The following is a 26,012-nucleotide window of genomic DNA, read 5'->3' as shown; positions in this document are numbered from 1 at the left end:
GGCCTATAAAGTAGGCTATACGAGCTGTAGAATGTCAATGATAAGTTCGCCAACAGTGCACAATCAACGACGCAAACAAAATGCAGGTTTCAATACGTTTTAACTTTGTGAACAATTTTGACATTTTTTTACTTGACGGTACAATTTTGATCTAATTTTGACTTTTTTGACATGTCAAAAAAAATCGTCCTACTGATCAATAATAATGTATTAGAGTCGTGATTTATAGGCACATGCGACCCTTTTTTTGAAATTTTCACCATGGAATAATATTAAAGCTGTACGCATATCTTTATGTGAAACATGACGAGACGAGAAGGCTTATTTAGGTTCAAGCGCCACGAATCGTGAATTATTGACATCGGTGCGACTGAATACTCACATGATTTTTACAATCCTTAATGATCGACAATTCCTGATATGGCACATCGGTACAGGTGTAACTGCAAATATTTCAGTTATTAGTGTACGACGTGCTACCAAACTCCGAGTTAAGTGAAAAGATGTTAATCCGACGGTGAGGACAATTGGTAGCAAGAGTCGGTCAAATGCAGCGTAATAAATTTTGTTCGTAACTGCGATGGATTCGGACATTAGACATTTTATGGCAGTGGCTCAAGACTTTTCAAAAAGTCTCGAGTAATCAGAATAATAAAGGTGATAGAGCATACTGACTATGGTACATTGGAATGTACGTACTTTCAGTTATGTCCAGTACTATGATTTTCAAGTTGAGGGAACAATGTTACATGATTTTTAAAGTTTTCATTTTTAGAATTAATTCACCGTGACTTGAAAACAGTGGTTCCCAAAGTGGGCTATATCGACCAAGAAGGCGATTTTGAGAAGCAAGGTGATGTCTGGGGGCGGAAATAGTAGAAATATTTGAAATTATCAGATATATTTTATTACCACGGTCACAAATGCACGAGAAGACGGCTTATTTTGCATATGAAGTGATAAAAGGGTCAAGTCAAAGAAACGTAGACGCGGGAACCGGTTTTACGAGCTCTTGCCACCACGGAAAAATGTCCTTTTTTTAGTAAATTCGCCAGCGATCAGACTTGGGTGAATATATAATCTTTTCGATTATATGACCTGTTTTCGGATCCGTTGATACGTTCCCTCCATATTAAGCATCCAAATAGAGCTAGCACTTACTTGACAAAACATGATTCAGCTGTTTCGTTATGTTCTGCGGCGTCAAAATCCACAGCGCAAGTCCTAAATCGCAGCGAGGAATTGAAGATCGGTTGCTTTGGGTACCTATTGTAAATTGCAATTTGTTCATATTCACCATTTACTGGACCACAAATTCTATTGAAAGTTCGTATATCCCGTATATAAGGACCGTTTAGCAATGATCTAATATTCATGCGCGTCTATCCCGGGTTGTCGCATTCTTACGAACATAAGAAAATCATCAGTTGCTATCTAATTTTCGAGCTGGGTGTACCATTTGGGAGTTACCAAGCACCAATCCAGCATAAATCTATATACGCTATTATTGAATCGTTGTAAACTTAAACATATGTCATAAGTTACATTGTTGTACCAATTTAATTAAGTGATTGGCTAATCTAATACATATAGCAAATATTGAAGGCCAGGGGTTCTCAACTTCCCTTGTAGAACGGGCCGCATTTTAACAGCAAAAAAACGCCGCCGGCCGCAGAGCATAATTACCATATATTTATGGGCTACTATTAAATTTAGGCTACTGTAGCCTATTTACCAGTCGTATACGGGGATTTAGTACATTGTTATGCATTCCAAGGCATTGATGGACAGCGTTCGTAAATTTGTGGTTGCAGATTTTTGTGACAATACGTTTCTTCGAGCGGCGCACGTAATGGAGCGTGCAATGCATTCGTTGCCCATTCGGTATATGCACCTTTTAACCAACCCTTTCACTACATAACCGAGCTGTATGTTTCAACGCGTAAGCGAGAACGTTTAAAATTATGGGTACTTCTTCGTGACAGAGGCAAGGCAATTATCACTTTGAGCTCTCCGTGATATGGGGAGAAGTCAGGCGTTCGGGGTCTTTCTTAGCAAATCAATCATCCTTCTCCTTTCCTTCCATGGCTGGAGCCCTGCGCCAATAGTTACAGAAATAAACTTGGTCAAGATGATGATTTACGTTGGTGCCCTTGCCGCGTTTGCCCTGCCAGCATTTACTCTGTTGCAAATATGTCCACTCCAATAAAATGCACCCAGATAACTATGTATTGTCTGTGGAGTGGTAGGATTCGTCCAAGACTAGGCCGCCAAAGTGAATCTATATGCGGCAACGTGTTTCAGAACATGCGATAAAAGATTAACTGGCATTGCTGTAACTCTTCTGGTCACGGTTGAATCAGATAACTGTAGTTTCGAAATTTGTCAGGTGATATTGTCCTTGTTGCTAAGATACGGAAAAAGCGAATATTCGCACAGTATGTTATAGTTTAATTGAAATAACACCTTCTCTAGCATATTTCTTGGGTTTAATGATATACCAAGCGATTTTGAACGATGAGTCTGTAACGTCGTGGGCAATTTTACCAACGCCCCTAAATATGGATTTCCTGCTTGACACCTAGCTGGTAACATTTTCTAAGATCACGCTATCTGTATAACTATACTGAAGAAACGGTCTCGGTATCATTATTATAAGCTTCTACGTTTCGTTACGGTAATTGTTCTTCGACGTATACGACACATCAGTTTTCCATTTATATCTGAGAAAGCAAATTCACTTTTGCACGCAGAGTTACAAACCCAGTTTTCTCTGTTTATTTTCCCGCTCCTTGTTCTTGTTTCTTTTCAAACCATTCGTGGTGAGTGAAACACTCTTAAACTTGTTCTACACAGCGGAATTCTCTTGAACAATAGTCCAGCCGAATACCGATTCAAACCAATAACAATCGGCTCGAGCATACATCAAAAAACTAGAACACAACAAAGAATGAGTAGCCTAGTCAATTACATTAACAAATATAATATAAGCGCCAAGTCTGATAAAACACTGCACAGATTACGGAAATATAACATTTTTTTGCTCATGGCCATGGAACCGCCAAAATTAGACTCGCATTTTGCATTGTGATTGAGTTTGGTATTATCGCGAAACCATGCCGTCTGGAATTACTATACGCCACAACTCAGAAGCAAGGGCGCAGATGCACGACGAGAGAGTGCTCAATCGGTGGCGTTGCAATGAATAATGCGCTTGTGATTCGAAGTTTAATCGCCTGACCAAGGTGTCTGCGTCAAATAAGTCTCATTGCGAGACACATTTCAAAGAAGTTTAACTGATAAATTATACTTACACTTCAGCGTCCTGCAAGAGGGCTTTACAATGGATGTCGTCGGATAGGCACGAAGAAAAGGAAACTGAATCAATGAAGTAGTCACACGCCACCAAGTCCGGTACATCAATTGCTGTCGGTGAGATTCACAACGTCAATTTCACAACGTACTTCCGCAATACTAATTTCGGTTGTGATTCATCAAATCAACAAGATATCTGTATATAATACCAAATCACTACTGTAATCTCTTTGCACTTACGGACATCTAGCGTATAACTTTATTGCTGCATTTCCGTCGAGAGATGGCCCTGCGGTACTTCCGAAATAAGGATATGTCCCATACGGCAGACTGTGTTGTTTTATGAGGAATAATTCAAGTTGTTTTCAGCCCAGTATTAATGTAATAGGTTTGCATAACTGCGTTGGTAAATCAACGGAGCTGTTACGAACAATGCATCCATATAGATATTTGAAATAGCATTGCCATGTAAATTGAAAATGCTTCAAACCTCATTGCGCGCGACACGAAAAAGCCGACTTCTGTCTTATGGGACATTCAGAGATTCATTCTAGGTTTTAACTATACATGATCTTTTCTGAGGTTATTTGTTAGTACTTAGGTATAAATTCTAAGCCAATATCCTTTCGGATGGGAATCACGGGTGACTATTTACCAGAGGGGGTCAAAGTAGTCCATAACGCTACGCAAAAATCTACTCAAGTACGAGTTGAAGTAGTCATTAAAAAGCTGCCTAAAACTACCTGAAGTTGACGTAGAAGTGAATTACTACAAACCGACTCAAGTTACTAAGCAGTTGTGAAAACGGTGGTAATTCGTTCGCATGTACTGTGGAAAGATACAAATTGAGGTATGCGAAAGGTGTAGAGAGCTTGATTCCTATTGATGCATTCCAGGGTGTATCAATTTTCGATGGTATAAGCATTAGTAGACTACGCATCATTGTATCCAAATGATAGTATTGATATGGAAATGCGATACTAATCCTTTGCTACTCGAACACACCGTTTTATAAAATATCATGAATTGGTGCCCCACCCCCATATTATAAGGCATGTAGTTTGGTCGAAAAGCAATACCGAGATGTTGTATCGGATACGGTTTTAACACTTAGCGGTAACGCTATTAGCATACGTTCATAAAAAAATATGGCGAATGGTGAAAATGCTATATAGTGTAGCTTTCTTTTCCGAAAATAGTGGCTTACTATTACTATTCGCTTATATACTTCAACTTGTATTTTCTCCACACAAAATAACTTACCTTAATTAGAACTCAATGTATGTCACTGGGAATTGAAAGAGAAATACAAATACTACTTCTAAAAATCGGAAAATTTATTTCATGTTTTTGTCCATGTAATTTCAAGGATGGTCCGCTAAAATAAGTCTAACGCTCGAAATAGTCAAATTCATATTTTCCGGATAAGGACACGTCATGTGATGCTATATTACTATATGATTACACTTCGGCACCAGCCGTAAATTCCACCCCATTATACGTCAAGACCTGTGCAATATTGGGGCATTTTCGATTTACAGTTTGACCCGAAAATCACAACAACTCGGCGAAACCTTCGATACTAATATCCACCCACATTCACATAAATGTCTCCTGTTCCCGAAATCCAAATAAGGTGAGTTACAAACCCTATTGGGGCCCACGTTCAGTGTTTTGGGGTGGCTTGACAAAGTGCTGGATATGGGGTACGAAAAACACTTAATGACCGCTTAAGAGGGTCGAGTGCTAAAAAGGTAGAATATTGCGTAAATATATCATTTTATTAATTCGTTTCAGAAGAATTTTTCGTTCTTTTGATGTCGAGCAAAATATATATTGGGGGTTATGAAAGCACCTCTCAATACCGATTAACATGAAAGTAACATAACCTTTAATCCATAGAACAATACTATGAAGATGTTAATAAATTGGCTTACTCGAATTTATTTTATTTGGAGTAAAACACGGCGTACCTTTTCAAATTTACAAACGCCGACGATATCATTGAATAACAATATATGAACGATACTTACGCTGTCCGGGGAACACGCAATAAGGTGCTGAATACCCTGAATGAAAACGTAATAAATATGTTAAACCTGGGCAAAATGATCGATGAAAGATACGTGTTCCATTATGCGAATTCAAATAAAAATAAAATAGAAATATGGGTTACTCACCGGTTTCTTGACAATGCTTTACATTGTCGCCGAAGTTGCAGTTCGCACTGCAATCGAAAAAATAGTATACTATATTGGATAAAACTATTATGTGTCCGTCGTCGAATCCTATCCGTTAGATGAGTAGAAAGTTGAATACAGGATAGTTTACAACCGTAAGTTCAGTGATCAAATCATTTAATGGCTTTATAAGCAAATCTATGTTAAATGGTATCATTTATACCAGCTTAAAACAATACGGGTATGCACATTTAGTAGCCCACATACCGGGATGACAATAGGAAGATATATATGAGAGAGAGCTTAGGTTTCAGTCGTCAACATTTATAATACTGCAATATGTGACATTTTTTTCTTACTTCACGCTGCAGACTTGTTCCATATTCACGTCAATCCTATCCGAAATGCTTGGCTCCTTGCACCGAAGGAACGGCTCTTGTCGTTCTGTGATTTTATACACATGTAAAGTAGTAGGGCATGTTTCTGACTTAGAAACAAACATATTCGTACCCCATATAAGTCTCTCACAGATTTCAGGGCGGTTTGCCGACTGGCAAAGGCATTCGTCAGTTAAATCTGGACAATCCCAAGCTCCATCGCACAACTTTGAGATTGGGATGTAGGTCGTGGAATTTTTTAAGCAGCGAAAGCAAATTTTGTCAAGATATTCTGTAAGGATATTACATATACAGTCGCACATTGACATGAATACAGGCTGGTGAGCTCGCTTTTCGTGGTGTCTGATTACCGTACATTATGCATTTTAACATTTTTTTGGCGCATGGAATGTGTTACTCGTGTTCCAATACACCGAAAAAAAATTTTTGTCGTGCGGTCCTGCATGTCTCAGATTTAAAGAACCCACTCATCAATGTCAAAGTAAATATCGTATTTATTGCCCCCCCCCCCCCGGAAGTTGGTAAAATAAATATAGGAACATGTTGTTTCAATCGGCTATTTATGCCCATAGATCAGGGGCGGGCAACATACGGCCCGCGGACAGTTTTCTGTCTTACATGATAATGTGACACGCGGCCCCAGTCTGCCTAGATTCCCCACTACTTGCTTAGTACGTCAAATTTTAGTGACTGTATGTTATTATATACGTGGATGCGCAGCGTGCGCGAGCGGAGCTTACGCGTAGGTTCGTCGAAGCGAGAAGACTTGCATTATATGTGGCGAAATAGCGTAGTGGTATAATCCACTGCTACAACACCAATGGGCTGTGGGTTCGAGTCCGACTGAGGTCAACTCCAGAATTTCGACTTGAGTGTTGGAGGTTTTAACTAGGCCCCTCCTCGCCATCTCATCCGCGTAAGCGGTGTCTTAATAAAAGCATAGAAGTGGGCCGTGCTACAAGTCGTTAGATAAGGATTAAAAAATGAATATCTTGCTGGTGTAAATGACCATAGTAGTCGACAAATATCACAAACAACAACTTGCATTATTGATATTTACGATGTACTCAACCCTAATGTCATTTGTGGAAATCATGGTGTTTGTTGACTACAATGGCCATTTACACCAGGCTGATATTTCTTATCTTTGATTCCGTGACCGCCGACTTGTAGCACGGCACACTTCTATGGGCTTTTATATCACACCGCTTATACGCTCAAAACGGGTCGCGGGCCACTTTTCAAATTTCGTAGAGGACGCGGGCATGCATTCAATATCGAGATTATTAGGCCATACATGTGAACAACGACGCTATCTCGTCACCTACTCAAGCTTAATGAATCTTGGTAAATCTTGGTAATCAATCTTGGTAAATTTGGGGTACCGGCTTATAGAACGCATTGAAATCCTAATTAAGAATTGCACCGTGTGTTGATTGATCTGATAGAAGCAGACAAGGTGGCGCCTGTATGACAATGCTATTTTCAAATCCACATTGTCTTCGTTATTGTCGACGAGAAATGGCTTTGAAGTGACATTGCTGTCGTTAAAATACATTCATTACATACGATTTATTCCTTGTAGCCTATATGTGGATAAACGGGCGAATAATGTTGCGATTCAGCAATCTGGCCCGCCAAGTACTTAATTTTCCTACATCCGGCCCGCCGACTGGAGAAGTTGCCCGCCCCTGCCATAGATTTATTAGAGCACGCGCATCCCGCTCCGAGGAAGGTTCGGTCTTGATTCATCTTCTTGAGCCTGAGCCAGCTCTAATTACTGGAGTATTTATGGCTAGTGACCATTAACGTTTCTTTATGCCACAGTTGAAAAATTAGGTACTTATAGTGAAAATATTGTTTTTTCTTGCACATTACCTTTGCTGTCGTTTCCACACGAGCATTCGTCCATATCTGAAAATGACGATAATCATTATTCGATATAAGTGCACGATTCTCAAAGCCTGGTAGGAATAAAACAGAACTTTGTCAGTCCGATTCCTCAAAAACACATTCGTTATGGGGCGACCGTATGATTATCCATGCCCTTTCTTATGAGTCTCATTTTGGTATTGCTCTCTATATATACAATACTAATCACAAAACAAGAATGAATCTGGCAAAAAATGATGATGATTTGCAAAACCTTGTCGAGCTCTCTCGTCCTCCCCAGCTGTTATGGGGTGTGACTGTTACGGTCTTGACTCAGGATTCTGGATCTACAATAGTGGTCCATAATCTTTTCCTGCAGCGCCCCTGTTCGAAAACTGACTATAGTTCTGACGCCCCCACTCATATTCCAATGATGATGGTAAAAACAAGGGTTAGGAGTTCGAAGTCCGGTCATTTTTTCGGGTATGTATTTCACAATTGAAAATAGCTTGAATCGTGCCCGAGGACCACCTGACGAATTTACGCTAGATGAAGGAATGATATCAGTGTTGTTGTTGTATTATAAGTAGCAACCATCGGGTACAGGCTCATACTAGGGATGGTGTGAACCTCTGAAAGGTTCAGGTTCGTGTGAACGCGAACCTTTTTGAAAGGTTCTGTGTGAACGCGAACGTGAACCTCGTGACGTCACGTGACGTCATATTGCTAATTCCAACCCTATCTTTCAATGAAGTGATAGCCTATATTAATGTACACGATACCTAGCGACGACTGGGGTCACATAATGCCATAATACTGAAGTACATTTTGGAGATTTAAACGTCGCTAAATGTACCAACTGGGGCAATCATATGATACTCCCATAAAATCAATATCATCCGTGGCTTTGCCAATAATTTTGAAGAAGTGTTGCCTCTTAGCTTACGCCTTAACGGTCTTGACCAGACCAGGCAATGTATTCGTGTATGAGTATTGCTACATTGGTATTGGGCAGAGTGTAATACAGGTTTTTATACTTGCTAACGATATTAGGCTACCCCAAAAGTTATACAGCTGTAGCCAACACCTCGATCGCACGTATCTGGTTTTAATGATACAGTAAACATATGAAGTGAAGATAGACCCTGTACGCTAGCTAGATTTGTCACATCAAAAAACGATATCAATCTCATTGATTGGTTGAATCGCTCTCTACATGTTATGTATGTCGCTCGTGATGTTATGTGATTGCGGGTCAGCTCACAGCAGAGAGTCACTATATATTCACAAACGGTAAGTTGGATATTTAGAGCAAAATCTTTGTAACAAAGCAAGTAAATTCTTTGAAATTGTCAAACTGGATGCTCGTTTTGAGTTTTTATTTATGCTGCCTGCGTCATTCATAGAGTGGCCTGCAGTTGAAATGCAATAAATTCGAACCAAAGATGTCATCATGAAGTGAAAATTGTAATATATGAAAAAGGTTCACTGTGCAGAACCTACCAAGGTTCTGTTGTGAACGCGAACCTCCAAATTCACGAGGCTCACACACAGAACGCGAACGTGAACCGCGCGTTCACACCATCCCTAGCTCATACCATCTGGTTCGAGCCCGATGTAGACATCCTGAATTCACCTCTGTGACTGGCAATACAATGGTCGTTAATTGTATTGGGTTTTGTTTTTATTGCTTTTCGTGACTAATAAATCAAATGAGGTAGTAGTACATATCTTTGCTCACATGAATGTTTTACGAACAAAGCAATCCATATTATATAACATTCATGTGAGGTTGCGTGTCACAGCACTTAAAGCATAGTGTCCTGTATGATGTCTGTGGACACAAGCAAATCTCAAGGCTCAGTGAAATTGGTCTACGACTCTACGTCATACTTTCCTTTTGGTCAAAGGCAAATTGACGGTAATGTTTGACCGACTTGCCGAGCATTAAATTTGATAAAACGGGTATCAATTGAAGGCTGACGCTGTACTGATTACGAAAATATAAATTTTATTCCGTTCATGGCCCTGGATCCCCCACAATCAGCCCTAAATTATTCATTGTTATTGACATCGGTATTGTGACGCAACAATTCTGTCTGCTGAAACGAGAGAGTAGCTCAGGAGCTAAGATGTGGCTGAGCGGCGCGAGTGAGATGAGAGCGCTCAGCTGGCGTCGCGGCAATGGGCAATATGACCTTGTGTTTCTAAGTGCAATCGCGTAGCAGGGAAACCCTGCGCTGTTGATACTTTTTCTTGGCGTTTAGGTAGAAGCAAGCACACATTCCCAGCCTTTCCTTGACTTGTAACGGTGAACTTGGTCCACAGAATGTATTAGCGCCCTACGAATTTTCGCGCATTATACTTCAGCTTATAGAGATCTCACCGTCTAAGTAGTTGTCTACATTGGACGTGTCAGATTATTATGATATCGATTGGCTTAGCCCGCTTGTTGTGTAGGACTCCAAAGACACGTCGCGCTGTTGATGGCGGGTATCGGTACTTTCTATGGTCGCTTTGGTTAAGTGTGAGCATACATTACCAGCCTTTCCTTGGCCCGTAACGGTGGGACTTGGTCAGCGCATGCAGCAGGTAAAATGTTGATTAAATCGGAATTCACAGCAATGTCATGGGAAGTTAACGAATTTTTATTGAAAGAAATAGTCGATGCAATGTTTTGCAAGTTTGAATCAAGAATACAAATGGAAATCACTATAAGGTAAAACCAAAGTCATACAACATATTTACATAGATTGAAAATGTTCTTGACAATTGTAAAATTCAGCTTGCTAAAGTAGATTTATTAAACTTCGGGCGATGTTTGCTAATGTGTTCCACACACTGCAAAAGTAGGTTTCTTTGATAAGAGTCCTGGGTCCGGATTTCTTCATATTCGTTTAGCACAGTGGTTCTCAACCGGGGGTCCGCGAAGCAATTTCAGGGGGTCCGCGAAAACGCTAAATTTTTTTAATGATCGATAAACTAATGTTAAATTTCTTTTAATTTGTGAAAGCAGGAGGCAGTTTCGCACCACAACTGCTATACCTCATGACTCATATCATCATAGTAATCGTCTAACATGAAATATCCTACTGTGCAAATTCATTTTCATTGCCAAACTGCCAATAACCTACTGATACAAACATATTGCTGTTTAGATACGTTTTGTTGGGGTTTGTGGAAAAAATAAAAATATGGAGGTATAGTAAGGTCAATCAGGGTGACTTCGTAATGTTTGCGAAACCTTTCCGATTTGAAGTTGTCAGTCAGAAATACAAATTTCGGAAGCATTTTCCCTAATTTGTCCCAATGAAGGGATTAAAACCTCGCCACGAAATCCATTTTATGCTGCATGTGATTGTGATATACATAACCACTATCCCAGAATAACTTCAAGATGAGATGTTTGATAAAAATGACTAGGCTGGACGTGATATGTTCATTAAATATATGTTTCTTAATTTTGGTGCCATAAATGTTGCGATCACATCAAAAGTATCGTCGGAAGCGTTATGCGTTAATATTGCATTAGCCTCCCTCTATCTTTGCGGAAATAGATTTACTACCACGTACTTCAAGAAATATAGCTGCAAAATTAGCTTTGAAATAATAAAAGTCTACCAATTTCTACATAAATAGTATGATTTTTTGTTTTTTTTAAATCACTATTTTGCTGTTTATCACAAGCCTACAGTTCATATTTACACAAGACAGATGAAAGTTGCACCATAATTAAGCTAAAATTGAACTAAAACTTGAGGGGGTCCGCTAGGGTCCGTGACGGTCAAAAGGGTTCCGCGAAGCCAAAAAGGTTGAGAACCACTGGTTTAGCAGATGAATACCTGTTTCGGCGGGATCATTGACCAAAGATGTCACAATATTTTGGATGTCTTGTAGAGTGAAATCGAGAAGATCTGTCACCAACCAGATGTTTCAGTTGTGTTCCTTCTGAAATATCAGGGAACACAGGATTCTGAGGGTGCATTGATAGTTCCATACATTATTTGTATGCCTCATAAATTTTCTTTGCAACCATTTGTTTTTCTCCAGGTAGTAAATTCTTGGAGCGTAAAGAAAACGGAATGAGCTCTTCCGCCATATACCATAAATGACGGTTGAATGCTTTTATAACTGTTGCAGCAATTTCCCTCATGGGGCCATTCCGCCACCTGAAATTGTAGCATTTTTGTACAGCTTTAAATCGTTAAATGCAACTTCGAATGGAAGAGGATCTCGCAACCAATATTGAGTATAGAAACATGCAACGAGGTCGCAAAAGCGCTTCATCTTATTCTACATAGCTTCATAGCTGTAGCTGGTCATTCAAGAGTATCACTTTAAAAATGTATATTGCAGACGACATCTATCTTGGCCTGTGATGCGCCCCTGGTTTACGGAATTTCAAATGAGAAATTGAGTTTTGCTCAATATAAAACAAGAAAAGATGAAACAGCTCGGCATTATCATTCCGCGGAATGTGAATTTCTGCTCCTGATGATTTTGCATGCAACGCATCGCCCTTTTCAATAATTTATTCGACAACCAAATGATTTGGTTTCGTTTTCGAGATTCAGAGATTCCCACCTTTTCTTCAAAGTTTCAAATGCATCCACTTTCGGCCCAGTAGATGCATCGAAAATATGTTTTAACACCCTTGATATAATTATTTCAAACACGTGATGACGACAAGCGGTACAGAGAAGAAGGTGACCAAGAAGAGCTTCGTGCACAATACATGCTCCATCTAATTTGCCGGTGTTGGAAGATGTATCAAAACACAATGCTAAGCAATGGTCCGGGGTGTCCCGCTTATTTAGAACGGTGGTTCTCAACCTTTGTATCTTCGCAGACCCCTTTTGGACCGTCACGGACCCCCGCGGACCTCCCAAAGTTTTAGTTCAAATTTAGCTCAATCCTCTTGCAATCGTCATCTGTCTCGTTCAAATGATATCTGTAGGCTAGTGATAAACAGCAACTAAATGACTTTTCTCGAAAAAACATCAAACTATTTATGAATAAATTGGGTTGACTGTTATTATTTTAAAGTGAATTTTGCAACTGCATTTCTTGAAATACATTATCGTGTCATGAAAATCCGCATCTTAGATTTGATTTGAACGAGGGCCGAAAATCCATTTCCACAAAGATAGGTGGTGGCGAATGTAATGATAACGCGTAACGCTTCCGCCACACATTTTGGTATGATCGCAAGTTCGCAAAAAATATGGCATCAAAATTGAATAACATAAGAATATATAATGTCAAGCCTGGTCATTTCCATCAAACAGCTCATCTTGAAGTTATAATGGAGAAATGGTGGTGTAGGCTATATCACAGGAGAAAGTGATTTTTCTTAGAATTTCGAAATCAGCGTGATTGACTTCACTCATCCGACTTTTTATTTTTCGCAATCCTCAACAAAATATCTCTAGTAACCAAAATATATTATTATCAGTAGGCTACATGGATAATTTAGCTACTAAAATGAATTTGCACAGCAGGATATTTTTTCTGAGACGGTCATTCTATTGATGTGAGTTCTGGGATTTTACTAATAATGAGGCGAAACTGCGAAAAAGGTCATCAACTATTTCGTAAATTTAGAGGCTTTGTGGACCCCCTGAAAATGCTTTGCGGAGCCCCGGCTGAGAACCACACATTTATTATGTTATATATTCCATGAGATTGATTCAAAGCAGTTCCAGATTGTAAAGATGTTGTGCCAAGACGCTTGATGTGATGAGCAAAACTCACCAATATAGCGATGTGCTCCTTGCCAAGCATGGCACTCCTCGTCTTCAGGAGCTTCTCATCCCAATAAATTGTTACTTTTGATGAAACTTTGAATTCATACTTGATATCCGAAAACATTTCACTGCGCACAATCCTAATGTTGTTGATGTGCTCAGCACAAAATCGTCAATATTACCATCTCATATTGCAATAAGTGAGAACAAAATATCGTTCAATCCATTACTCGAAATTTTGTGTCGATCAGCCGCAGCGATTTCTCGATACGGACCTGAAATTCTTTTTGGAATGTTCAACATAACAAAACTAGGCCTGTTTAAACCCATGCAGCCAAGCATATCATCTTCAGCAATGTTCCCTCCAATTTTTCACGAGTCTGCGCACACTCACCAACTTACTGCGCAGATCCTTGGACAGCAGTGCGTAACGGCTAAAAAACAGGACATCACTTCGGATTTTTTGTGCGCAACTTAGATTTTCCGTGAGCAGAGACCGTGTCAGCACTGCGCATTTGCGCACGTGCGCAGCTTAGAGGGAACATTGATCTTCAGTTGATATTTGAGAAACAGAGGCATCCTCTGTGTCGCTACTATAGTGACAATTGTGTCCGACAATATCACTGAAGAAACCATCAGCATCTCTTCATCAGCTTTTTTTACGGTTTATTTCGTCATCCAAAGCGGCTAGCTTGTGTTCGAGTCGTTTGCGTAGAGCTATGTCTACTGTACCAAATGTATATATACGTGGCCCACGCTGATCTTCAAAAAATGCGCGATCCTCTTCATTCAGGTGTTTCATGACATCTCTCTTGGTGATATCAAATAAACTACTTAAGATACTTTCAAACTCTTGCCATGATTCTTCTGATTTTCTCGTAATGGTAGTATCTTGTCCAGTTTGCACTTGAATTAATCAATCAAATAATAATCAACAACAGCAACAACAACAACACCAACAACTTGAATTAATCGGTACATATTCCATAACTTCTTTAGTTTGTCCGTAATCTGAATTCTACTTTGATGGCAGATGTATCCGGCGTTGCTCTTCCAGCAAGCTTGGTCCAAATAGCTATAAGCTCCTTCCAAACAGAGTTTAATGCATCTTTATGCTTAGTTTTGCTTACTTTCAAGTAAAATACGAACCGATGTAGCACATCACGAGTAGTAGGTAATCTTGATGGAATAAAGATTTCAGTTCTGGATTTCTGTATGATGGATAAATTTACATCACTGGAGGGACGCCGCATCTGGATGTGTTTCCCGGGGTTCCCTATAAGTGGGATGATTTCTTTCCACGTGAGTCAGTAATTCTCACTGTAATTTATATGTACTTGCTTGTGCTATATTTGGATATACCATGCAAAAGAGCATCGCAACATATTACAGTCCTTGCGAGCAGTAACCTGGACCAAAATAAGCAAGACTTCAGATTACATCTAGATCAGCAGAAAATATAATACGAATGACTAGAGTGAGCTGACGGCGATATCTTCAGTACGAATTGATCAGAGTATATATTAATCTGCAAAGGTAATAATTGCACGGTCAAAATGTATGAAAGATAAGCAGCAACGATAAACTCCTTCCATCACCACGTACCAGCTGATCTTTGTATGTTCGTATCAGCTGATCTTGTTATGTTTCGGCATGAGGTAAATGAAAATTACGGCGGGGTCGAAGGGCTCGACGTATTGCCGTGTACTGCATTTATTAAATCTGTATTCAGGTTATCTGTATTCACTAACATGACATGTTTCCATCAGATATCAGTCCAAGCTATCCTGGAATATTTTTTTCTAGCGCTACAACATGTTAGTGCTAGCTGATCTATACTAAGACCTTTCTTTTACTTGCGCTTGTTGGGCGCAGGAGACCAGGTTAAGATATACTGCGACATCATCTTTGGTATAAACTTCCAACAATTGCTTTACGAAACAATTTCCTGCATAAAATACAATACTTAATCGTCAGTCAATACACTGTAAAAGATAAACCTAGTTGAACTCATAATCGAGACCTGATCCCTCCTGTGTCATGTCTAGACATGAAACAAAACTTTTAATGCCCACATCAACCTGTTGACATCCATGTTTCTACATAACATGATATGTTTCAACCCATGTTTCCACCAAAGATGATATGCATCAATGCATGACTAAATAATGATTAAATTTGACCTTTCACCCCAACCAATGTGCATATAACCTGTTGTCAGATACGGTTTCAATGTAACAATTGAGAGTCAGGGTAAGGGAGTTATGTAATCCATCACGTCTGACGTCTTGCGGCATATCGGAAGCTCTGTAAATGTGGCTATCCGTTACATATACGTATACGTTTCTAATTCGGGAATAGTAACATTTACGTTGGCTGTCAGATTTCCATTGACATGTAGAAGCTTTCTCATATGTGAGCATGAGTTTTAAATACCGTCTTTGCGTTTTCATGGAATTAACATGTGATTTCTCATGTCATTTCTATGTTAGAATTCATAATTATTTTACAGTGTAAAGTCGATATTATAATTGTAAAATTTTGGAACCGCTAGAGAACAGCAGAATCAGATTTCAAGCTCTCCCAAAATGAGAATATAGACAACAATAGTGTTAAGCTGCGGACCGCGGTGCTTACTAAGTTCGAAAATTGGACCGAAACCATGTTAATGACACGTACCCCTGCTTTCATATGATTCCGGATGAGAATTATCGTTATTGCACGAAAGCATGAAAGTACTGTGAGCTGCTGTCTTACATTTAAGAACTCAAATTATCCAATATTTTATGTTGATTTCCTAAGTCTCATGAGATGTTCGTTGCGCTCCTCTCGGTATAATTCTTACCCTGTTCGCATATTCCTTCCCCGTCACAAAAGTATTCTTCTTTCAGCAGGCATTGATGAACTGTAGCATCTACTGATTGTCTTCCCGTACAAGATCGATACAGGGAATTACCATCTGGTAATGATGTTATTTCGTCGGTTCCATCACTGAACAGAATACGCCTTGATAGATGACATATTGTATATAGCAGGGGGGCAAACCGTGGCTCCCCGGCCGCATACGGCTCTTTCAGTATTTGATTGCAGATCTTTAATGATTGTACAATAGGGCTGTTCAAAAATGACCTTTTTTCCTAATTCTTGCTGGTTACTTGATTAAATCGTTAGGTTGTTAGGTTGCCGTTAGTTGCGGTGTCTTCAAAGACGATGGAAAACAATTTTGACTCAATTCCAAGCTGCAGAAGCGGAGATATTCAAGTTTTTTTATGATAATTCTGGGATGATCCACCAATCAAGGATAATCCCAGAATTATCAAATAAAAACTGAAATAACTCCACTTCTACGGCTTCGAATTTAGTCAAATTTGTTTTGCATCGTTTTTGAAGACAGCGCAACAATTTCATGGCGTCGGCAGAAAAATTTGAAAATAAATTGTGTTTGCATTTTTAGGCAAATTCACAATTTTCAAACTCTACGAAATCCGCGAATATTGGTTGGAATGAATTCAAATATGGTGTGAGTCGTTTTTTAAGGCAACCTAACGATTTAATCAAGTAACCAGCAAGATTCAGGAAAAAAGGTTATTTTTGAACAGCCCTATTGTACAATGCTGGACATGCGTTTTGTCGTTTTGCTACAGAGGTTTACCATGATTATAGAATGACTTACTTCATCGCGTATTACCGCCGTTTATTTGAAATATCGGTGTTTACTTGAACATATTCAATATTAACCTTTGACAAAAATGCTGTACGTTTGCAGTAATCCGACTCAAACACATAGGTATCATGGAATCAACTAGATACAATACCATCAGATAACTCTGAACTTGCGATCGCGCTAAACTTACCGACATTTTGTTTCTCCATCGCAAAACAACTCAACATGGAGACAAAATGATCCGTCGTGGCATGTGAACTCTTTTTCGGTACACGCTGTACCTGTAGAAATATTTATCGGAACTTACCGTCACTCCTATTATTGTTGATACTAGATAAACCAGAGGTCTAAAACTCAAATGTGCTTGCAGGCCAATTTCCTAGTTTTGATGACGCCGCGGCTGCAGAATTAAAAATAGGATTATTCAACGTTTCCAAGTGAGCCTTGTGTGACGGGACCTTGCGGATTGACATTCCACACACACTGTGAAAATGTCATTTAGTACTGTAGAAATTCACGCCTAGCGTAAAAAATGACATATTTAAATATTTGAACAAAAAATAGTTGTTCTATCTGGTACAGAATGCGCATAATTTGTGAAAATTTTGAGACGTAGACACCATGCGAGAGAACAAATGCATCATGTTATCATAATTAAATCATATCATTTAATTGGCAGCTATATTGTGGACATTTGACGAGTCAAACGTTTAGGAGGAATAGCATAACAAAGGTAGCCGATATCACAGCATTTGAGGAGTGAATAGGCTGGCAGAAAATAGCAATATATATATAATAGTTCATGTGTCATAGTGATACCAATGTCCTATCACCAGAAAAATCCACAGTGGTACCGCGGTGGTGCGTACCTCCTCGCTACTCGCCACCTTTAATTGGAGATGATACCATGGACAGACAGTCTCAAGTGCACCAAATTTGTAATTAACTCTACACCAAGAGGAAACAGAATGCTAATTTCTACCACAACGAATTGCTTGGAGAGTGAAAGAAGTTACGCCTTTTTGATCTATTACTATTCCCCACGACACTTAAAAAAATGATTACGTCCGTGGTTGTAGCAAAGTATAGGCGTACTGAGTCACTAGTCATTCCCTTATTTTAGTGTTCGACCCGAGTCAACTCGAGTGATTTTCATTTTACACCGAGTCGCAGTCCAATTAATTCTAATGCAGGTCGCGCCCACGTCCAAGTCACAATTTTAAATCAGGATCAAAATACGGATCATATTTTACCATCATGGATAAGCAAAGTGACGTAACAGTATAGATCTTCCACCGCATGGTAGCGTTCGAAGGTGATATGGTAGTGGAGTTTGATGTGTATTGTCGGGTTTTTGGAGCATTTATAGACTGGATTTTAAGCTTTCAAATCTGAACAATGTGGCACCTAAATTTAGTCAAGTAGTCAAGTACTTGGATTTCTAAAATGTAGACGATAGTCATCTCCATTGCAAGCTATTGCTCTGCGTACATATACTTTTGCGTTACTGCTTTCTGGAAAGCTATGATATCTGGGAAATCGTAATATACGGTTCAATTTCATAAAGTTTATAAAGACTTGCAAAATTTATTCAGAAACTAGAATAGTTCACAATGAGGTACAAATGGAAGAAGCATGTCATGTCTCCAGTTCGTTTTAGTAAGGAGGTTCTCTGATTACCCTAGCCAGAGGTGTTTGGATTGCAAAAAAAGGTAGTTAATCAATTTAAATGGTCAGTGGATTCATTGGCACACATAACGTTTCCGAAGAGGAAGTCGCACTTTGTGGAGGACTGGAAGTGGCCTACGCTATATGGATAGGTAGTTTATTTTCCAGTCTTCCAGTGAGTACTCACGAAAACGTCGTAATTACCGTTTCTGCACAGTCTGCTCCTGTCATTGTCCAAGTACTGGGGCAGAATGCAAAGCGCTGAATGAGCAACAGATGTCCCTCTGCACAGCGTTACGCTATCATCATTGGTCGTTGCATACTGGGGCTCATCCGATCCATCACTATCAAAAACATTTATTTGATTCGGTACGGACTGCGATTGGTAACCTTAGGTGTTACTAGGGTAAGTTTTTGTTGCAGTCGAATCCGAGGAAAGTCGTATTATTTTTCGTAAAAGTTGCAATAAAAAGTTGCCTCTATTTTTCACAAAAGTTGCACTAAAAGGTACATTTATGGACAAGTTCCTTGAAATAACTAGGGTATGAGATACTCGATTCAATACGTATCCAAGGCACTGTAGTAAAACTCAGTGTTGTCGACTTCAACAAAATCAATAGCCTGCTGAAAACATTGACCCAGTGGAAATATAATTTTCACTGGTTTAGCCTGAATGTATGTCAAATCAGTAATGACCCAGAATTTAAACGACGGTGAAATAATCAAGCGATCTATTTACATATAGTACCGAATATTTGCATGAAAAATCGACAAAAACTTGCAGAAAGTTGCACTTTAAGATTCCTCCAAACAGCTTAAAACACCATACTACATATCTTCCGAGTATTCGGGAAACTTCCGGAAGCTGTAAAAAAAGTCGCAAAACTTGCCCTAGTGATTACATATTTATAAAGTTTTAATTATGATATTATCTCGCAAAAGTGGATTCGTGTACTGTAGGAAGTGAAACACTATGGCAGTCGTTGGGATTGGCTGTCTGAGGCCTAGAGAGCGCGGATTTCCAGGCATCTGCCAGCGATGCTGTCAAAACAACAAGGCTAAACACCAATCTACACGACCCGCAGGTCTGGATCAAGACCAGCTTTATAATATCTCATATACATTTTGACGTCTCCATAGAAAAAAGGGTCTGGGGTATGATAAAAACGTTTCAGTTTTCGCTTCGTTTTAAATTTAAATAATGACACGGAACGAATGAATAGTATTTTTTGTGTGAATTAACTCTCACTTTCTCATAGCCTAATTGTACCACACAGACTTAGTTTAAACCAGTGGTTCTCAAGCTTTCTGTCTTCGCGTACCGCTTTTGTACCGCCAAGGACCCCTCGGACCCCCCAAATTTTAGTTCAAATTTACCTCAATTTGGCGAGATAACGTGATGGTATAATCCAGAGCTGAAACACCACTGGGGTTGAGGGTTCCAATCTGACCGAGGTCGACTCCAGATTACCTACCAATGTGTTGCAGGTTTATCTAAGCTCCTCTTCGCCATATATCATCCGTGTAAGCGTTGTCTTATAAAAATATAGTATTGGGCCATGCTATAAGCAGCGCATGGTATGGTTTGGCATGGTATGGAAGTATGGTATGGTATGGATCGATATTTTGGTATGGAATATGGAACAATGCAAGTATGGTATGGAATGGAAGATTTTAATCTATGGTATGGAACGACATTTCCATACTTTGGTGTTTTATACATTTTATCGTGATCTGTGCGAGCTTCATGAAGCGTACGCTGTTCGCTGTTCACGAAATACAATCGCTTATGTGTGAACTATTGAACGCTGTGTACAGGAACAAATACACGCTTGTGCAACGGATTTAAGAGTACTTGGAATGACATTATTTTGTGATGTAATAATAACAACATTAATGTTGATCCCATATTCTATCGAATCAATACACGACGTCTCTGAGCATAGTCTATCATGTTGCGCAATAATTGGTAATGTAGGCTAATCCAACTACCTCATTCCTTGAGTGACGACAGCTTACGAGCAATCATGCTGCAATGTACTAATAGCTCTATGTGATTGATAATTTCATTTCTTCTGAAACATTGTCCGCCACATTTACGCTATTTACATACCAAGATATCTTATTAGTCGTATTTCAAACGCTCTCGCATTAGGATTATAGATCAGGGAGTGGGGTAGATATAGTTTGAAATTATCGCCACGCTAACCCCAACCAAATACTGTACTAAAAATCACGCAGATCGCTGCAGTATTGATCGCCTGCAGCTATAATATTTTATGGGTGCGCCTATATCATAAATTATTTTGCGAATATTTACTTCAAACTTGCATGTGCCTCATGCCAATGTATCGAAAATGCGATGATATTCTTGTGGACGGTCCTAGCTAGATAACAATCCGCTGGCCAGTTCATTTGGCTCGCGGAAGCTGTAGAGTAGACGCACACGACACCTCGCCACCGGGGCCGTAACAGCACTTCGTCAGCCCCCCCCCCATGAAACGTTGGTCTTGGGCCCCCATATGATGATAAACCGAGCTTATGGGGGGCCTCACCCCCAAGACCCTCTTAGGTTATACACTGTTTATCGCTACTTATCTACATTGGGGCCGTTAGCTGCGTCAGCTTCCCCAGCCTGCACGCGCCAAGCGCGAAAAATTTCTATAATTCATGATTGAATCGGTCAATATGATTGAGAATTGCATACATATTGATATAAATTTTTATCCTCTCTCTGCTCACGTAATCAGATTTACAGGTAGAGCTGAGGGAGGTGTGTTTGAAAAGGTAGGACCTCTCAATAATAATTAAACATCATCGGCCGCATACCCGTTGGCAGGAACGAAACAGCACTTCGTAAGGCCCCCCAAAAAAACTTGGGTCTTGGGCTCCCATAGAGTGATAAACCTACCCCCAATCACGTTATTCGCTTTTGCCACGTAACTAGCCGGGCAAAGCAAAGCGCGAAAATTGCCAAAAATTCATGATAAAATCGGTCAATAAGATCGGGAATTGCATATATATTGCTATCAATTTCTTGTCCTTTCTGCTCACGTATAATCAGATTTACCGATAGAGCTGAGTGAGGTGTTATGGAAACTGTAGGGCCCGTTGGTATAACTCCGTAACATGATGTTATTTCGTGACCTCCTGTCTGCTATATCAAAAAGATAGAATTGCCCAAACGTAGGCTACTAAGCTAAAAGACGCATACGATTTCAAATTGGTATTTCTTCACTGGCATATAATTTTTCCCTGCGGGATGGTATTTGTCTTGTGAGGTTCAGATTGCCAAGACAGGAACATTCGGCGTGTATTTTGTATATAACGAAGTTTTCGATCAGCCTAAGGGCAGTCCTTTTCGGCCAAGGTTTTCTCGCTGTCGATCGTTTTGGCACACTTCTTGGAGTCGCATGTTACAGTTGTTACACGGCCTAAAACTTTATATGTCTTGGGGCATCGTGGCTCGGTAGTGGCCAACGCCGATATGCCTATTTCTATAAATCTTGCGTATTTTTTCTTGGGGGAAGAGTACCCCAAAATCAAAATACTTGGCAACTTGAAATCGCGTAATTTATGCTCATTCACGAAATAATTTTAGGCCCCCTTTGAGCTCGCCTCCCTAAATGGGAGGGGGGAGGGGTTCGGGTGCGACAGTTACGGCCCTGCTCATCACCATGAACTAAACCTCACAAAAACAGAGAGACTCGCATCATGGCTAGTTTAAGCAATAATTTGATCCGAAATATCAATAATACAGGTGCTAGAAAAGGTACTATACTTATGATATCGAAGTATTTGAAAGTATGGAATATGTATCAAGTATGGTATGGAACAATGTTGGTATGGTATGGAATATTGCAAGTATGGTATGGAGAGAGTAAGGCAAGTATGGAGTATGGAAAATCCTCGTTCCATACCATACCATACCATGCCCTGGCTATAAGACGGCAGCAACGGAACAGTAATGAAGAAATTTGGCCTGGTGAGTATGACAGCAGTAGTCGACAAACACCATGAATACCAAAAATAATCTCAATTATCGTACAACCGTCATCTGTGTTTGCGAAAGTGATTGCAGGCTAGAGCCAAATAGCAACATATTAACATCACACTAATTATGCGGGAATTTGGTGGACGGTAGCGAATTCCGCAGCTGCATTTCTTGAAATACGTGGTCGTATCTTGAAAATCCACCCCTTCTATTTGATATGAATGAGTGGTAAACATTTATGTCTACAAAAATAGGTGGTGACGAATGGTATAATAACGTGCACCGACGACCCCTTCGAGTATGTCCGCAGCATAAACACCACCGAAATTGAAACCCGGATTTTTCATTGAACATATAACGTTCATCCCAGTCGTTTATATCTAGCAAATCATCTTGAAGTCGTTCTGGGATAGTAGTTATGTATGTCACCGGAAGAATGGATTCATGCAAACATTTGAAGTCACACTGATTGACATTAATATTCCAACTCTATCATTTTTTTCACACACCCCAACAAAACATCTCTAAACGGCAATATGTTTTATCAGTAGGCTGTTGGCAATTTGGCAATTAAAATGAGTTTGCACAGTAGGATATTTCATCTAAGACGGCCACTCTGCTGATGTGAGTCATGTAGCTGTAGCAGTAATAATCAATCATTTTGCAAGTATAGAATCTTCGCGGACCCTCTGAAAATGCTTCGCGGACCTACAGGGGTCCGCGGGCCCCAGGTTGAGAACCACTGGTTTAAACGTTTGGCTTTGCCCGCCAAGCTATTTTTTCTTCTCATTTGTCCCGTCTGGAAGAATAATTGCCCACCTCTGAAAGTAGTGATCCGTGAGACAATCATGATTAACTTCAGAAATTTGCTCATTTCCACCCGCTTTATCAAAGGAATATTTCACTACAATAGTTTACAATTAAAGCAAGACACCTCGCATAGATCGTTATGGAATCGCCGTTTTGATATAACATCGATGACTAGACCAGTTGCGTGCTCGAACCGTATAGGCCTATCACAAAACTCGGTGTTCAAAGAGTCGCACCACAAAAAAATCGCAAATGCGAATTTGTTAGTCACGGCGAATTGTAGGCTAAAACAGAATGAATATTGTTGTGTGGCGATACCATGAAAAGCCTCCCAGTAAAAACGGTGTTGGAAATTGATATCAAAGCTATGCAAAGCAGTTCCGTCAAGTGTTAGTTTGTGACAAGTATATGACGCTTGTACCTCACAAACTTTAACGCGTAAAAACTGCTCCAAACAACTTCGCAATGACGTGTCAATCTATTATAGTTTCGTAAAGATTTAGTAAAGATTAGCAAGGCAGATGCACAGATCCAATATCACGTATTAGTGAATTCAAACTCTTTTCTTCTCTGTTCTTAGAATTCTGTGGTTTCCTGATCATATTTTTGGAACTATTTCTCAACGAAATTTTCTTTGATCCATTACAAACTATGACAATATTCCTAGTAATAATCCACAATACAAATATATTAGTCCTGCATGCACCATTGCCTGTTCGTATATCATTAGCTGCGCTACCGCGATAAACTATCAATTTCATTATTTATTGATAACTATGCAGTATACATCAATGTCTTTTATAATACGCTTATGTTAACTCGATTCAGTGATTCAATTGCTGGAGTCCAACCTTGCGTGACCTTTGACCATACTCACGTAAATTTTCAAGATTTCAAGTAATCTTCAAGATATGAAATAAAACCAAATGAGTATACATCTTGATAATACGTGATTGAATGCATAATTGGGGAACTGCTTGTGCGTCAGGCAATCATTAAACAACATGCTGAATGATGTCGACATGCTCAGTAAACGTTCGGTTCACTGTGCTAGGAATTATGTGATTCACGCACACAAGTTACCACCGGAACGAAATCGATTGATGATTACCAAACTCGATCATATGTCAACGCACGGTATGCCCGACCCGTGACTTTTTTAAATAGCTCTAGCTCCATAAGTTGGAGCACAAGTAATATTTTCCGAGAAAGGGTACGTGATACCCTCTTTAAAAATGGCTTATAAAAGTACCGAAAACTGTAAACTATAAGATGTGTACTTGAATACAAATATATAAAGCTTAACAATGACACTATACTTTGTGTGATCTTATTGGGCTGAAGCTATATATAGGTGACGTTTTGAATGCTCTAGGGATCGGCGGAATCAGCCGGTTATGCTTGGCACTTATCATATGCTTACAACAAATTGATATCACTTGTCGGCGTTGTTAAAGCCCTTAATAATAACGCAGAAAAGAGATGTTCATGTACGCACACTCGAACAGGCTATGCTGGATGTGGTATGTCAAAGTTCTATTGACCCCGCAGAAAAGAGCTGTAAAGAAAAGCACAGACTATGTTGCATATAGTATCCAGCATAGTATGGATATCATATTCAGCATAGCCTGTGCTTACCTTACACCTCTTTTCTGCAGCATCATTAAGGACTTTGACAACTCTTATAAGTGAATTCAATTTGCTGTAAGTATAACTGCCAAGCATAACCGGCCGATTCAGTAGTCGATCCCTAGAACCTTTAATACTTCGACTATATACTACAACTTGGATTCAATAAGATCATACAAAGTATAGTGTCATTGTTAAGCTTTATATATTTGTATTCACTGATGGTGGATCCGTACTGAAACGGTGAATTCGCTCAACACTTGCATAAGCGCCTTTGCTTTCTATTGATCAAAACACGACACGCCGTTTCCTTCACAATAAAGCAGTCATGCTGTAAAAGCTTCTGTGAAGCAGGTGTTGTTTGTTCATCATGTATTTCGTACCTCAACATGTCCTGAATTAATCTTAAATCACCACCTGCCAAACCACTAACAATTCACACTCAGAATCCCCGCCGGTAGCAGACTTCTTGAACACCTAATCAGCAAGCTGCTGCTGCCGTGGTCATAGAAGCATAGCCGATTAGCCAACCGAGAGCCATGGTTATTTGATTACTAGTTTGTTTGTTTGTTTTTGGGGTATTCGTGGTGTGTGTCGACCAGAGTTGGATCAATTGTAAATTGTAATTGAATGTAATTAATTACATTTTTCAATGTAATTGTAATTTAATTGTAATTGAAGCATTTTTATTTTGTGTAATTGTAATTGTAATTGTAATTTGACAAAAATTTTGCT

At 39.5% G+C, this 26,012-nt stretch overlaps 1 protein-coding gene across 1 annotated transcript in view; it reads right to left on the bottom strand.

Moving 5' to 3' along the window:
- The window catches only part of LOC145445648 (uncharacterized), a 61,637-nt gene that overhangs the window by 14,240 nt on the left and 21,385 nt on the right, over positions 1-26,012 (bottom strand). The window contains exons 3-13 of the mRNA XM_080323856.1: positions 19,049-19,188; positions 17,367-17,457; positions 16,358-16,503; positions 7,772-7,807; positions 6,006-6,164; positions 5,855-5,939; positions 5,496-5,542; positions 5,349-5,384; positions 3,315-3,426; positions 1,162-1,266; positions 383-443 (exon numbers count right to left, since the gene is read on the bottom strand). Coding sequence (XP_080179982.1) covers positions 383-443; positions 1,162-1,266; positions 3,315-3,426; positions 5,349-5,384; positions 5,496-5,542; positions 5,855-5,939; positions 6,006-6,164; positions 7,772-7,807; positions 16,358-16,503; positions 17,367-17,457; positions 19,049-19,188 — 1,018 coding nt within the window. The remainder of the gene's footprint in view (positions 1-382; positions 444-1,161; positions 1,267-3,314; positions 3,427-5,348; positions 5,385-5,495; positions 5,543-5,854; positions 5,940-6,005; positions 6,165-7,771; positions 7,808-16,357; positions 16,504-17,366; positions 17,458-19,048; positions 19,189-26,012) is intronic.

This window comes from Botryllus schlosseri, chromosome 1, assembly GCF_051294905.1.
Source record: "Botryllus schlosseri isolate E-star chromosome 1, Bs_hap1, whole genome shotgun sequence".
Taxonomy (NCBI): Eukaryota; Metazoa; Chordata; class Ascidiacea; order Stolidobranchia; family Styelidae; genus Botryllus; species Botryllus schlosseri.
The sequence above is the reverse complement of the archived record's forward strand: the minus strand, read 5'-3'. Positions and strand labels throughout refer to the sequence as shown.